Below are 15,413 nucleotides of genomic sequence, written 5' to 3'. Positions count from 1 at the left end.
AGCCAGGACACAAGAGGTTTTAATGGAAACATTGGTGGAGAAAAATGGAACACAGAGAGGTCAAGCTCTGTCAACAGGAAGATCTCTTGAGCACTTCTATCTTTCCGATCTGACTTAGAGGGAAAGAGCTTTAGTGGTGAAAGCCAGCCTAATAAACTAACTGATTCAGTATCAAAATGACTATCAAATAATTGAAGTGCTTCAAAGCCATTTAAAAACAAGTACATGAAAAAAAAAAAGCACATGATATACTCTAAGATCTTCATCTTTTTTACCTGTCAACATGACTCTGAAAAAATCTACTATCAGAACCATTTGGGTTAGAGAAAGAGTTTATTCAATAGCTGAATTAAACCATCACCTGAGCCCTCAGACCTCAGCAGTGACAGTGCTGAATGGCTTTGGGGAAGGCTACTAGAATCCCTTCCAATCTCTCTTAGCTTTCCTGAAAATAAACATAGCATTTAAATAAAGTCAGAGTACTTATTACTCAAAGACAGATTCAAGACAATCTCCTCTCAAAACAACAACAACAGAAAAAAAAAAACCCAGAAGGCCATCTGTAGCTACTCCAGTCCATCCAACATCGAAAGTAATTGTTTAAAGATGCAAACAGAAATGTGACCTTCTCCTTAAATCCCTCCAGTGGCTTTCCACTGCCTCCCAATCAATTCCAGATCCATCTCCATGGCTCCCATAGCCCTGCCTGATCTGAATCTTGCCTTCCTTCTCTCCTGTTTCCATCCCCTCCCTTCACTGGTCTCCAACCACTATGGCTTTTCTTTTGTTCTTTGAGCTTCCCAAGTCCCCAGCAGCTGTTGAGCCCTACAGTGCTCACTCCTGAAATACTCCACTCCCAAATCTTGACATGTCACGTTGTGAAGAAGTCTCAGCTGCAATGCCTTTCCTGACCACCTAAAGCAGCTTTGACCCCCCCACACCTAAAGCAGCTTTGACTCCCCCACTCTTTTCCAAGTGATTCTTTGTTTTTCTTGGACTTTACCACCATCTGAAATTATTTTGTTTATTCATTTGGTTTGTGAGTCTTGTCTCCTCATAGTCAGATGCAAGCTCCAGCAGAGCAAGGGCTCTCTGTGTTTTGCTCCCTGTATCCCATGCTTAGAACCATGGCTAGCTCACAGCATTCCACTGCCACTAGAAAACTTCCTTGGTATCCTTGTCAAAATTCATCGAGAGAGAGCAACAAACTCTCTTCTTCAATCTGCCCACGTGAGGTGGGTTGCCACAAAGATCGAAGATAGTGGAAAACTCAAGAGAAGAAAGCCAGATTAAATAATTTGATTTGGCAATTAAATTGCATGGATTAGACCTTGCTGAGATCACATACGGAACAATATTTGTGTTTGTAAATAGGCTAAGATAGATTTCATTCGAACACACTTTAAAATGCATTTTAAATGTCCCACTACATGTTAATTATTAGAAACAATATTTTTACCTGGTTTCACAAAATTTTATGTAGCATTTCCCATTCAAATAAATATTTCATCAAATGAGGGAAGGTGTTCTTTGCCCAGTATCCAGGAATGAAGAAAATCATTTGTATGTGTCAGAGGTGGAAGGTATGGGGAGAGAAGTTAACTGTAGTAGGGTTACATCCTGAAACCCTTGTAGTAGAGCACAGAATTTTATTTTATTTTCTTAAAGATTTTATTTATTTATTAGAGAGAGAGAGAGCATGAGTGGGGGTCCCGTAACTAGACTCAGAGGGAGAGGCAGAAGCAGGCTGCCTGCTAAGCAGGGAGCCCAACATGGGGACTCGATCCCAGGACCCCAGGACCATAACCTGAGCCAAAGGCTGATGCTTAACTGACTGCACCACCCAGGCACTCCCCACAGCACAGAATTTTAAAACTAGTTAGCCCCTTCAAAATTATTTAACCTAACCTTTACTTGAAAACAGTTTCCAAGATACTAAATGTAACAACAGCCCTAATGCTACGTTATGTTTATATATACATTTACTGCTTTAAAAATATTTTCACATATATTTTGTGCTTTGATATTTACCACCAAGCGAGAAAGGCAGGAAAGCTCATTTGCCATTCCACAGATGGCAAAATAGAAGAGATGGTGACTTGCCCAAAATACACAGCCAGGACCTTCAAAGAGGACATAAAAAAAATCAATTCCCACCCACCTGGCAAATTCTTGGCCTCATCCTCATAGCTAATAAAGAATGGTGCCAGGAGATGTTAGACTTTTTTGAATTAAAATCAGTTTATCTTTCTACTACTTTGCTTTCTTTTCCCGATGTTCAATAGCTTGTCCGAAGTCCCTCAGCTGGCTGGAGCAGTGTCAGGACTAGAACCCAAAGCAGAAGTCCTACCACCTCACCCAGCTATCTTATTAAATGAAAACAAAGACTTCATGACACACCACATGACTCGTTAACATGAGCCGTTCTAGCTCAGTATTCAAACCAAGCTCCAGCTCAATGTCTGACAACAGGGGAATAGTGACATAAAGGACAATGCAATGGAATATTCTACAACCAGTAAAAATAATGCTGTGGAGACTATTTCAGGAGGATGATAATGAGAGCTGACATTTCTTGACTGAGCATTTACTCTGTGCCAAATACTGTTTTTTATGTACATTATATGTCACATATATATAATTATAATATATATTATAAAAATAATACTAACTGTATATAATATGTTAAACTCATCTCATTTAATCCTTATAATAACCTTTTCCAATAGGGATTATCCTATACAGAAGAAAAAAAAAGAAAGCACAAAGGGGTTAAATAATTTGCCTAAACTTACACAGTTGGCAAGTGTAGAGGGGTCAAGGTTTGCATCTGGGAAGTGTGTCTCCAGATCCTCTCCTCTTAACAAATATGCACACTGCCTAGGACAGTGTTTCCAATCTAATGTCGAGTGAAAAAGCCATGAGTGTCTGTGTGTGGATACACACACATGTGTGTATACATATGCACAGATCAAATTGGGTTCTTTGACATAAATATTTATTTTGCCTGTAAAGCTATTAAGAGCTAGCATTCATTGAGTGCTTACCTACTATGCCAGGTAAGTGCCAACGGAAGACCATACATTCTCTTATTTAATTTCCCTACGATCTTATGCGGAAGGTGTTATTTCACCCTCTTTACTGCTAATAGTGTTGAGGCTTGAAGGGCTTCAGATTGTCCCCAAAGTCCATGTTCTACACTCAACAAATTGTCGCAGTAGTTATTTCATAATAATGAGATAATTGGTGATTTCAGTTTCTCCTTTGTACCTTCCTATTTTCTGAGTTTTCTACAGTGAAACCCGGTCTCTCTTAAAATGAGAGCAAAACAATGAAAGTAGTCAGGCAGACTGTGTGAGATACTAGATTAACTGCACGCTCCTGAACCAGAGTGTGGCTCTCAGCCAAAGTGATCCTACGCAGCAGATGGGTGCTCTGGGGAGAGGAGAGGGAGCGCAATCCTGGGTACTGCCTGGCATCCAGGAACCATACTGGAGCCTTCAACAGAGTAGCCTTTGCTAGGAACCAAACACTCTTCTTAATATTTTGCATATATTAACTCATATAATTCTCACGATAACCATACACTGAGCAGCTTGCATCTTTCCCAAAGAGTTGTGCTCCCTCAACAGCATTCATTCATTTGCTGGCTTTTTAATGAACACTTACACATGCCACACTTTGGGAATACAAAATTGAGTGAGACACGGTCCCTGCTCTGGCAGAGTCCTTGGTTCTTGGCGGAGGAGCAAACAAAGTAGGTATATAAATGGAAAATGGCAGCTAAGATTTATTGAGAATGTAACACTTTACCTCAAGACTGCATCATCAACCCCTACCAGCCAGCCTGCCCTATGGCTTCTAGACTTGCCTGCCAGTCCCCACCATCAAGTGAACCAGTTCCTTAAAAATATCTCTTTCTCTCCCTCTCTCTCTCTTTCCCTCTCCCTCCCCCTCTCCCTGACCCTCACCCTCTCCCTTTGTCCTTCTCTCTCTCCTCTCTCTCATTCTCTCTCTCTCTCTGTCTCCTTCTTAACCTATTGGTTCTGTATCTCTGGAGAACACACTGCTGATTTAATCCTTACAACCTCACATGATTAAATTACCCACGAGAAAGTTATTGCTATTATCACTTCCATCTTCTAGATGAGGAAGCAGGTGCACTAGCTTCCCAAGGTCACATACATGAGATTTAACCTAGATCAGTCTAACTCCAAAGCCAGTGCTCTTAAACCTTCCGATACGTGGCCTTAGGAGGGCCACAACTGAGAGCTAAGTGAGCTCAGGGAGCACCTCACTTTCAACGTGGAGAATGTGAGGAGGCTTCATTGAAGAGGGGCACTTCTGTTTGACCTTGAATGATCAGAACAGACTGTGACCACACAGATAAGGGAAGGAATAGCATATACAAAGGAAAGAAAAGGGCAAGGAGCTCCTGTCTGGCTGGCGCAGCGGGATCTGAGCGGATAAGGCAGCCCATGTGTGAAAGCGTTACACCGCACACTAAGGCATTTGCACTTCATCTCAGAAGCACGGGAACAACCAAAGGCAGGTGGGGAAAGTGATGTCTTTGATGGCTGTGAGGAGCATGGGTGGGAAGCAGCTGATCAGGTGTGGTAGCAGAGGATGAAAGGGAGAGAACAGAGCCAAGATCTCTTTGGAAGGATAATCTATAGCTCTAAAGGACCTACTGCTGTGAGGCAAGCAGGAAGGAGAGATGAGGAATGAATCCAAGCATGGACTGGGGCTTGGCTACCTGGTAGACACAGTTCTTTGAATTGGAGGCACAAGGAGGCCAAGAAAAACTTGGTGGTTAAAGCCTATGGTACAGGAGAAGGGTCCTACCTGTTATAGGGCTTACAGACCATTCTCTACCATTGCTACCAACCCTAGTGCTGTGAGCAATTTTTCACATGCCATTTTTCCGTGATACACTAAGGGACTTTGTGAAGGAGACCACCTACATCCCAGTTTTGCTCATTGTTTTTCAACTTTGGAAAACTGTCCACGGTAGGGAAAGCAATGTGATATCATCCCATGTGCCAATTCCAAACTAGCAGAGGTGGCCTGGAATATGATGTTGAGACAGATGCCGCGGCCAGACAGAATGATGGTTAAGATTGATTCTTCCAAGCTCAAGAAAGGGGTAGTTGTAGCCCAGGGACATTGAGAATCAAGGATGATAGAATATGCTAGTAATTAACGGTATGGTAAAGGGAGGAGAGAAATCTGTAGGCCTCGCTGCAGAAGAGGTACAGCAATAATCCACTTGACAAGTCAAATAGCAAGCAGTAATGCCTAGTCACTGAATACTAAGAAACCACATGTAACGATCAAACTGAGAGAGAGCGATCTGAGAAAATCAATGGCATGTGCACTACACTTCCGCAGATGTTTCCATATTTATTATCTCATTCGATCTTCACCATGACTCACTCTATGGCGTAGAGAGCCAGCATCATTCCTACATTACAAATGGGGACGCTGAGGCCACGGCAGTCCCAGAACTCACTCAAGGTCATAGAGCGAGTCAGGAGATCCAGCCCCTTCAAGTCCTAGTTGTTCCCTCCACACAGCGCTGATGCACTGCCAGCAGACACATGAGCCATGGAAGCGCAGGAGAGAGCTATAAATGGCCACATTGTGTGTGGACTGAGTGGAGCGCTGGACCCGTGGGACACATTCATTTGTGTGTCTTTGGGCAGTCACCCAACCAGTCTCAGCACCTTTGAACGTGAAAGACACTGCGGGTTCCAAGCCTTCGTCTATTCACATTTTTGGAATCTTTACTAAAATACTTTGACTTGTCCCCTTATGGAGAGAATAAAAATCCTTGGGTAAGTTATTTCATTTGGCTTTGGTTTGCTCAACTGTAAAACGAGGTTGGGCTAGATTGGTTAATCTTCAATGGTAGCACACACCATCATGTTTTCCTGATAATGGCCAAAGCTTTCACAGAATGTCAGTGAACACCGAGCTGTCCTTCTGAGGGAGAGAGGGCTTTTGTTCATAGTGGCAGCCAGGTTTTTTGATAAAACATTGTGTAGAGGGTAAACTGTGAAAGTTTAGAGTCCACTGGCTGATTGATATCACGTGCCCCTCTGCATCATAAAATTCTGGGAAACCAGTGAGTGCCACTGATAGGAGCCCACTTCTGTGTTAGGTGGCCTTCTTCAAGCTGATGGCTGATCAGAAGGGTCATAATCTGTTCATAAAATCACTTTGCTTAGTACTGAACAAAGCTTTTGAAATACTATGTCCAATCTAGTCAATCTGTTGTTTGCTTGTCAGCCAGCGACCCAGGCCAAACAATTTCAGATACAAGCAGGACTTTCTGGTTACACAATTACACAAATAAAGAGCACTTGACTGGGAGTCAAATGTGGTAAATCAATGCTGGTTCTGCCACTTGGTAAGATGGTCACCTTGAGCAAGTCACTTAACCTCCCTGGGCCCTACTTTTCTCCTGTTTGAAAGAAAGAGAGTAAACTTATTCTTTCTACCCCACAGAGAGGATGTAAGAACAAAATGTATATGCACATAAGTGTGTGATAACATGTACTAGACTCTAAGCTTCTGAGGACAGAGACCACAGCTGCCTTTTTTCCCTGTCATATTCACAGTGCCTAGGATACCTGAGACTGAGGAAAAACCTCTGATGTACCTGTTGAGTAAATGAAGCATTTTGGAAAGTTTGAAGTGTGTGCAAATGTCACACGATCTTATGACAATGTCCTAACTGAGCACAATATTTTACTCATTATGCTGCCTGTTAAAAGTCGGTAACATGAGTCACTCTGCATGGTCCTTTTTAAAAATTCTAAAATACCAGTCCTGATGCACAAGAGAAGAAGTTGATATGAACAAAAAATAAAAATGAAGGTCTCTTGTACATAGTCAAAATATTCGTGAATTGATGTGTAATTCTGATTCTGGAGTCAGCCTTATCATGGGGCCATTTCTCTGGTGTGGAAATGTTCAAGCCTCAAATTGTAGTTGAACACTCAGCTCTAACTCCAGGCTTGGAACTACAAGCTAAGGTAAGAGCATGATATTTATCCATTTACTTAAATACATGGAAAGAATGAGTCCAAGAGGCACCACAGAACCAGTTTCAGAACGCCAGGCTTCTCAATGCCCACCAGTCACTAGACACATGGCTAACACAGGCTCAGGCTAACTGGTGAATGCAAAAGGAAACTGGCTTTCCTACCATCGAGGATTCACAGGTGTCTGCGTATATGTTACCTCAGAGTCCCTCTCTTGAACACCCCCCTAACCTTTTGTCCAGAAGCACTGACATCTTTGCGCTCTGCCCATGTTCTGAGCCTCTGCACATGCTCTTTCTCCCGCCTTTTTGGACTCTTCCTCCAAATAATTACATTGCTGCTCACTCCCTCCCCTCCTTCAAGTCTTTCCTCATATGTCTTCTCAATGAGGCCATCCATTACCGCCTTCTTTACAATCACAACCCCATTTATCCCACTCCTTCCTCTCTTCCACAATTTCCTCTAATCCCCTTTCTCCACTCGATTCTTCTCCAAAGTTCTGATCCCCATTGAATATACTCTGCATTCCATTTTATTTTCCCATCTCTCCTGTACCAAATAGGAAGCTCCATATAGGCAGGGATTTGTATCTGTTGTTCACTAATTGAACCTCTAGCACGTAGAACAAGGCCGAACACCTAGTATGCATTCATGCAATTGATGCAATTTCTGATGAATACATGGACAGTTCTATGCTATAGGGACTATGGATGAGAGGGGCATAACTGCACTTTCATCTTCCAATACTGAAAAGGGGCAAAACTAACATGGCATCTATGCCAAAGAACAGCAGAAGAAGAGTAATCAATGAAAGGCAGAGAGTAATAAATTTGAATTAGTTCTGTGCTAGGGACAAGTACATTTTGAGATGGGAGGAAAAGGACTCAATCATTCAATTTAAACCTTGGAAAGAGTAAGTCTGGGGAATCCAAACCATTCAGTGAATGCCAGAGACTCTTAAAGCTCTAGATGCTCTAGAGGTAGGCAGATCAATTCTCTCATTTTGTTTGCAAGGAAACAGAAATCCAGGAAGGTAAAGTAACCTTCTCAAAAGGCACACAGCCAAGCAGTCACAACACTTAGACTCAAACCTAAGTCTGACTTCTGGGTCCATGCTCTTTCTACAGAAAAAATCCAAACTACACAAATTCAGCAAACATACTGAGCTTCTAAGACTAATGAGTTCTTTGAGCAGGAATAATTTGGCAAAAACCTCATTTACCATCACATTGCACAAAGACATTGTACAACATCACACTCACCGGCATTCATTTATTTATTTAAAAATACTTTGCCAGATTCCAAGTCAAACTTTACCTCTAGAAGCCAGTGTTTTCAGATCTGGTCATAATCTAGAGAAAAGGAAAGAGAGCCCCGGGAGAGAAACATGGGGTGGAAGAAAGAGGGAAGTAGAGACAGAAAGGCAGAAATCAAGGAAAGCAGAAAGGGAGAGAGGAAAGGAAAAATATGTGCAGCATGTTGACAGCACTGCTCGTGGGATTTTCTGGGAACTTCTTTGAATGGCTGTGGTATCATTCATCTCTTTCCATTATAAAATCATTTCTTTGGAGCTAATCACCAAAATGATTCAAGCCCAAGCACGTATTTTCAAATGGACCATTTCTTTTCTTTTGTTTCTCAAAATGTATTTTCTTTTTTTTTTTTTTAGATTTTATTTATTTATTTGTCAGAGAGAGACAGCGAGAGAGGGAACACAAGCGGGGGGAGTGGAGAGGGAGAAGCAGGCTTCCCGCAGAGCAGGGAGCCTGATGCGGGGCTCGAGCCCAGGACCCTGGGATCATGACCTGAGCCGAAGGCAGACGCTTAATGACTGAGCCACCCAGACGCCCCTCAAAATGTATTTTCTGTATATCACAATATCCCACTCCATAACACATTGTTTTTTCTTAATTATTTCTTGTTTATTTTCCAGCAAGAACAAAAATTTGAGCATTTATTTTTCCTACATGGACTATAATGCCCCCAATAATACCTTACAATGTACCACATGAAGTCATCGGAGTCATTTATATCTGGTTTTCCTCACTTCTCCAGTGAATAACCATACTAAGCGTCCACAGTGTGTCAAGAGCCAAGGATGAGGAGGTGAATAGGATAAACCAGATTCCTGTCCTGGTGGAGCTCAGCTCTGAGTGAGAAATTCAGCCCATGCACCATTAAACAACCATGAATCATAAATACATCTCTGAGGAGAGAGGGTGGACTGGGACGTACTTGGGGGCCCAGGGTGTGTGTTCGAGAGCTTGGGATGCCAAGAGGATAGGGAAGTCCTTCTGAGGAGGTGGCAGTTTTGCTAGGGCCACAAGAAAATCAGTCACTCCATGAATTGACAAAAGCCCCAAGGCAAGAAAGTATCTGTTCTAAACACTCTGAGACGGGCAGTGGATACAGTTAAACGGCATACACGTTCCAAGAATGGAGACTGACCCCTCTCCAATGGAGCCTGGACCTCCATCCCCAGTAGCTCTCTCCCCGGTAAGCAAACCATCCTGTGCCCATGGAAATATTTGGTAATCAACATAGAACCCGGTTAGCCCCAACACCTCTGTCACACACCCCACTTTCTCCTCAAGGATATCCTGCCCTTCTCATGCCCCTCAGTTCTCTTCTATCTCTGATCTCTTCCTTACTCAGTTCATTACTCCTCAGGGACTTCGTCATACACATTAGCCCAAATCCATTAGAATCCCTTAAACGTTTTCTCCCTTCCAACTCCTGTACCATCATCTCAGTAAATTCTCTCTCCCTTTATTAATTCCATTTGTGAGTTGACATAATGAAAGTACTCACAGTTTAACAATAGTACATATGATGAAACTGAATTGAGAAAGGGTAAACTGCGAGTATAGAAGTAAAATGGAACATGATTGAAAATCCAGTGTCATAAGTCTCTAAAACTTCTGGAAATATATCTAAAAACTCTCTTCAAATTGTCTCTCCATATCCTCATTGTCTTCTAATTAAACCTTCCTTTTCACCAATAGCAACATTTAAAATTGAAAACACATTTAAGTCCATTGTTCACTTCTGGCTACTTATTGTGGTACCTCTACTGTTCTTCACACATTTCATTGCAAATATTTAGTATTTCAACTAGATAATGGGTTTATAGCCTTTAAATGACTAGTGTGAGAATCTAGTCATCATATGTATCATTATTCCTATGGGAAAACTTGTTTCAAGTGAGCAATTCATAAACAAACTTTCAGGAACATAAAAACTGTGAGTTGGTGACTTCCTGCAATTTGTTTATTTGAAACATGGATAATGTATATGCCAAAGCCAACAGAAAGAATTATCCAGAGTCTTCTAGAATGGTTTATCTAAGATAATTTTTTAAGATTGCATATTCCTTTTAGAGATTTAAAATGTTGACCCATGGAATTGTATGGGAACTTACATATATAAGAAGGCTCTTTCTGACACAGAGCCTTGAGAAAGGAGAAAAATTACATAAATCATGACCCATGTATTAGAATCTCATATGCATGCTTAAGGTTTTCCAAAATAACTTCACTCTTTCTGGGAAGTTAGAAGCATTCCCTTTAAAACTTCTTAGTTAACTAGAAAACGAACAGTTCCAGCTTCAAAATGCTTTGTTCCTTTTTGATCAGATCAAAGAATTTTCCAAGTAAATAAAACTCTAGCTCTTGATAGGAAAAAAAATCTTTACTATTATAAGGTTCATTACAACAACAAAAGCTCAGTTAAGCTAGAATTATTCGAAATTGTCTAAATAATAATCTTGGAGATAAAAGGCATTAACAAGGAATTAAAAGGTATGGTTCTGTGGGTATTCATATTGGAAAGAGAGAGAGAGAGACAGAATATGCCACCCAGGAAACCAAGTCCTAGTTTTCAATTAGGTTAAGATGCCCACCTTGATACAAATTTTAAAAAGGTTCCTATTAGAAGATCCTAAAAAAAAAAAAGATGTTATGAGGGATCAAAAATATGAGCTTTATTGTTAAATGAACTTGGGTACAGAAAATTCTCACCTCCATTTATCAGAATTCAGGAAAAACATGTAATTATGTCTTCTGAGGTAAATATGCTAATGCAAAACATCCAGATGACTATGCTGGTTCATTGTTTTTCTTCTAAAATTGAAAGAAGCAATAGATATATGACATAATAAAGGACTCCAATTTGGTTTATACTATTTATAAGAACTTGAATTGACTAAAAAAGAGAAACATGAACTTGGGTTCAAATTCCTTTCTGCCATTTTTCTGCCTCAAAATATTATTTTTTATTTTTGCAATTTCAAGAAAGTACTGCAAAAGGACGGCATGCAGAATATACTTATTTACAGGTCATCGTGGATAGTAAATATAATAAACTTTATTCAATCACCCTATACATTACAATTATATCCAGCAAACCCATAACAATGTACTTGTTAATTTAAAAAATTATTACATAGGATGAAGCCATTGGCTGAAACTTCTCCTTCTAAGACAGTACCGAAGAGCCTGGCTATGGAACTAAAAGCACAGTAACTTACGGTCCAGTCCTGTGACACAAGGGAAAACTTCCCAGGCTGCCCTACAAACACACAGATGTCCTAAGAAACCCTGACTTTGCTTAGCTTATCTTAGAAGGGGTAGCTAAAACGGCATTTTCAAACTTTAATAATAATATGTGAAAATAACAGAATCCTTGAAGCGTTGCCCTAATCACATAGACTGCATTGTAAGCTTAACCAGTATATGTGCCTTTTAGCAAATAACTCCTTTTGCTCACCCTCTCTCCCTTCCCATTCATACCACAGAAGGCTCCATATCATGGGAAAGACACAACTCCATACCAACCACTGCCAAAAAATAAAGACGGCAGGAATCAGTTAATCCAATATCAAATTAAAATATATGTTTTTAAATAAAAATATTTGAAAGGAATCATGGAGCCACAAACTACTGGTAACATGTCTGAGGTCCCTGCATAATTATTTCACTACCTTCTATGCTGGGGAGGTAGTAACATTCTTCAACTATGACCAGAATTTCTAATAGGCATTGAATGAATGGAGCCCGTAACTCATTCCATCAAAACAGGATCACAAAACTAAACTATGAGACATTCTGAAGAATATTTGTTTACTTCTGTTTTACACAGAGTAGAGAAGTAGCTTGGAAAAGTCGCCACGGCCATGCTTTTCCTGAGCAGCAGACTAAAACACTTTGGTGAATATCGAAATATATACAATGTAAATGTAGGCTCTCTCCCTTCCTTAATAATGTACTGCATGTGTGTGTAACTGTGTGTATGTGTGTGGGCGAATGTACTAGTTGACGAGGGACATCATTTAACCATCTTCATGGTGGATGACACATTCTCAGAGCCCGCTGTTCCAGCAGAGGGCTTCCATGACGGGATTTTAGGGTGTCTTTTAAGAGGTTCCTTACCTTTCCAAGGTTATTGTGATAGATGGAAGAGTCTAGCTTCCTCTCGGGGTGAGTTAAGTAGAAATAATAACTGCTCTGCCATATCTTCAGAATAGAGCAATTCAGAGGTGAAATTCTGGGATGCAATATCAGAAAGATACATATGTTGCCAAAAAGACTGGCAACTAAGTTACAAGGCTATTGATAGGCAAACTGATTTCTAGTTAAGGGTCCTACCTGCCTTTCTAAGGTCACTGAACCATTAAGATAATAAGTCTTGAAAAGCATGTAAGTAGGAACTATGGGTAGATAGAAATGATTAGTTTCATTAAAATTTTGAAGCCAATGGGAACACCTGTCCATTTTCTTTTGCAGGGATCTGATGGAAGGCAACTGCATCCATAGTGTCACCTCTAATTCAAAACAGTGCTAAAATAACATCCTTCATTAGATGAATTTGATAGAGCAATAGTGCTAATTCAGCTCCAACACACGTCTTTGTTACAGTTCTCATTTCAGTTTCAGCAGCTCAGATAAGCTTATCAGAGGGCTTTGAACTGACTGACATTCTGGGATGGCACAATAGATGATATTGCCAAGAGAGTCGTTCGTGAGCATCAGTAAATATTACTTCCTTCAAAAAAGACACTAACTCCGTAGTTTGCAAGGCAAGAAGTAAAAATGAAAGAGCTTCCACTTCCCTGTGTAAGATTCAGACCTAATCAGAGTGTATGCAGATTTCTTTTTAGGAAATGTTATAAATGAAATTTAGCTGGAGAAGTATAGTACCTCTATAGACAAGATTGTTTTTGTTTTTTTCTGAAGAGGGTAATCCACATGAGTTTGAATTGAAAAGTGTATCAGTAATACTCTCTGTTTGTCTTGCCTTGTTATTCAAAGATTAAATTCATTTTAAATTAGTGAAAATGATTTAATCTTAGGGCGTTAGTAATCTCAGTTTATTTAGACCTGTATTTTAAAGAACTAGCTTGAGAGCCCTTTGCAAACAAGACCAAGCTCCATAACAAAATGATACCCAATCTCTCTTTTAAGGCTATTTTCTAAAATCTGTAGGCCATGACTGTAGAATTCTTCACTCCCCCAAATTACATTAACAATGTTTGACATGATGACAGAGAGAGCAAAAAAGAATTCATTTCTGCCAAATAAGTGTGGGCTACACCACTGCTTTTTGAAACCATCCTCCTCTTATTCCATTTTGGTAAATTTCTAAGGAATGTTTAAAATCTGTAGGACAGACCTTGGCTTAAGAGGTGGCCTCTCTGCCATTTTCATGGCTGATTTGAGACCCATTATGCACTCGATTCTGCATTGTGAAATCCAGGCTGGGGACAAATTTCTGCCTGTCATCTTAGGAAAGGCCAGGAGTTTTGCACCATCCTGTAGTATGAAAACAAAATCAAAGCCAGGGTAGGGCTGCCTGCTTCTTTCTTAATCAGCTTGCTGCTTTTTTGAGGCAATCTTGGCTGTCATTATCTCAGGCATGGAAGGGTAATTTAGTAGAATAAAATATAGTTTAAACAACATCTCCCAGGGAAAGTTCCTTCTTACACTTAATATTGAATGCAAAAAGGTAATCAGTAAGTAATCATTTGGTGCTTGGCTAAGAATCGTTGCACGAGAATGCGTTTAGGAAGCACAAAATCCCTTTTTTTAACCTGATAAGACCCCGAATCCAGGGCTAAGAGGCCCAGATATTTTCCTCATATTGCTCATTCTGTTGTATGACATCCCCATATAACTATAGCTTATGGACCAAATTTGCTGCACCTCTCACTCCAACAATAAGATGTAAATTGCGGAGATAAAAATCTTACAAGAATTAAAAAAAAAAATTTAAACAGTTCACTGAAAATGACAGCATGGATAACTCTGTCAATGACCTCCCCTATCTAATGTCAATTTCAGGAAACAAGTTTCCATTGTAAATGTTTAATCAGTGTAGTCCCAGGAACCCAGAGCAGAAAACCTTATCTTCTCTCCCAACTTACTTGCTCTGCAAGCTCTTTCTTAGCTCTATCTCGGCTCCCTGGAAGCACTTTAGGTTTTTTTTTTTTCCCCCCCTCTCAAAAGAGCTGGGAGCTCTGTAGGTTCTGAGCTAAACAGAAGCCTTGTGGTTTGATTCCATTAGTCTGAGCCCTGGTCCACTGCAAGCAAACTGCAGCATTTCTGCTTGCAAATCCTGGCAACCAGGTTCTAGACCAGCCCCAAACAGAGGCTGCACACATTCTTCAACGCTGTTCAGCCCAGACCTTGCCTGAAGCCAGTCAACCACAGCAGAAAGCATCCTACCTTCCATCATGGTGGCAGAATTGCATTCCTTAATTTCCAAGGAGTCTGAAAAAATACAGGAGGATAGGATTCCAGGTCCCAGCCAAGTCCTCGCAACGCCGCTGCCGAGAGGTCGGCTCTGTCCACTGCTGAAGCCAAATGAGACAAGTGTTAACCCCAAAGATAGGCCATGGATGCTGTTGGTGCCGCTTCACCTACAGGCTCCCAGGAAGATGCTGCGAGAGAAAGGGAGAGGAACAGCAAGCCGGCCGAGCTGCACCGCCTGCGCTGCCTCGGCCAATCCCTTCCGCTCTGGACCGCGTCACATGGTAGCCAGCCTGCATCTCCTGACACAATACCCCGGGAGAGCACACAGAACCTATTTTCCGTCCCTATTCCCCTCCACCCCCACCCCTCCCGCTAGTCACCAAACGCACAGCCCCTTCCCCACCTGGTGACGCACTTCCCCGCCCCTCCTCTTCGTCTTCTTAAGCCTATTGCAGCAGCTGGGTACCCGAGATTAATTATCAGACGCTGTCACCTTAACGGGGGACTCGGGCATGAAAGGAGCACCTAAGTGGCTCGCTGAGGAGGGGATTGGTTTTTTTCTTTTTTCTTTCTTTCTGTTTTTAAAGAAAAACTTGTTAATAATTACGTGCAGTCT

At 41.1% G+C, this 15,413-nt stretch overlaps 1 protein-coding gene across 19 annotated transcripts in view; it reads right to left on the bottom strand.

Moving 5' to 3' along the window:
* SGIP1 (SH3GL interacting endocytic adaptor 1) overlaps nucleotides 1-15,130 on the bottom strand; it is a 200,018-nt gene extending 184,888 nt beyond the window's left edge. For 4 of the 19 annotated variants that reach the window (XM_081818586.1, XM_081818587.1, XM_081818588.1 and 1 more), the window contains exon 1: nucleotides 14,771-15,128. In XM_081818586.1, the coding sequence (XP_081674712.1) occupies nucleotides 14,771-14,780 (10 nt within the window). In that variant the 5' untranslated portion in view covers nucleotides 14,781-15,128. Of the gene's footprint in view, nucleotides 1-14,770 lie in introns of all 19 variants that reach the window. The other 15 variants (XM_081818579.1, XM_081818591.1, XM_081818592.1 and 12 more) reach the window with 7 other exon arrangements.
* Between the last annotated feature and the right edge of the window lie 283 nt (nucleotides 15,131-15,413).

Source organism: Leptonychotes weddellii, chromosome 4, assembly GCF_054177405.1.
Source record: "Leptonychotes weddellii isolate Sample4059 chromosome 4, ASM5417740v2, whole genome shotgun sequence".
In the NCBI taxonomy this organism is placed as follows: domain Eukaryota; kingdom Metazoa; phylum Chordata; class Mammalia; order Carnivora; family Phocidae; genus Leptonychotes; species Leptonychotes weddellii.
This window is presented reverse-complemented; position numbering and strand designations above follow the sequence as displayed.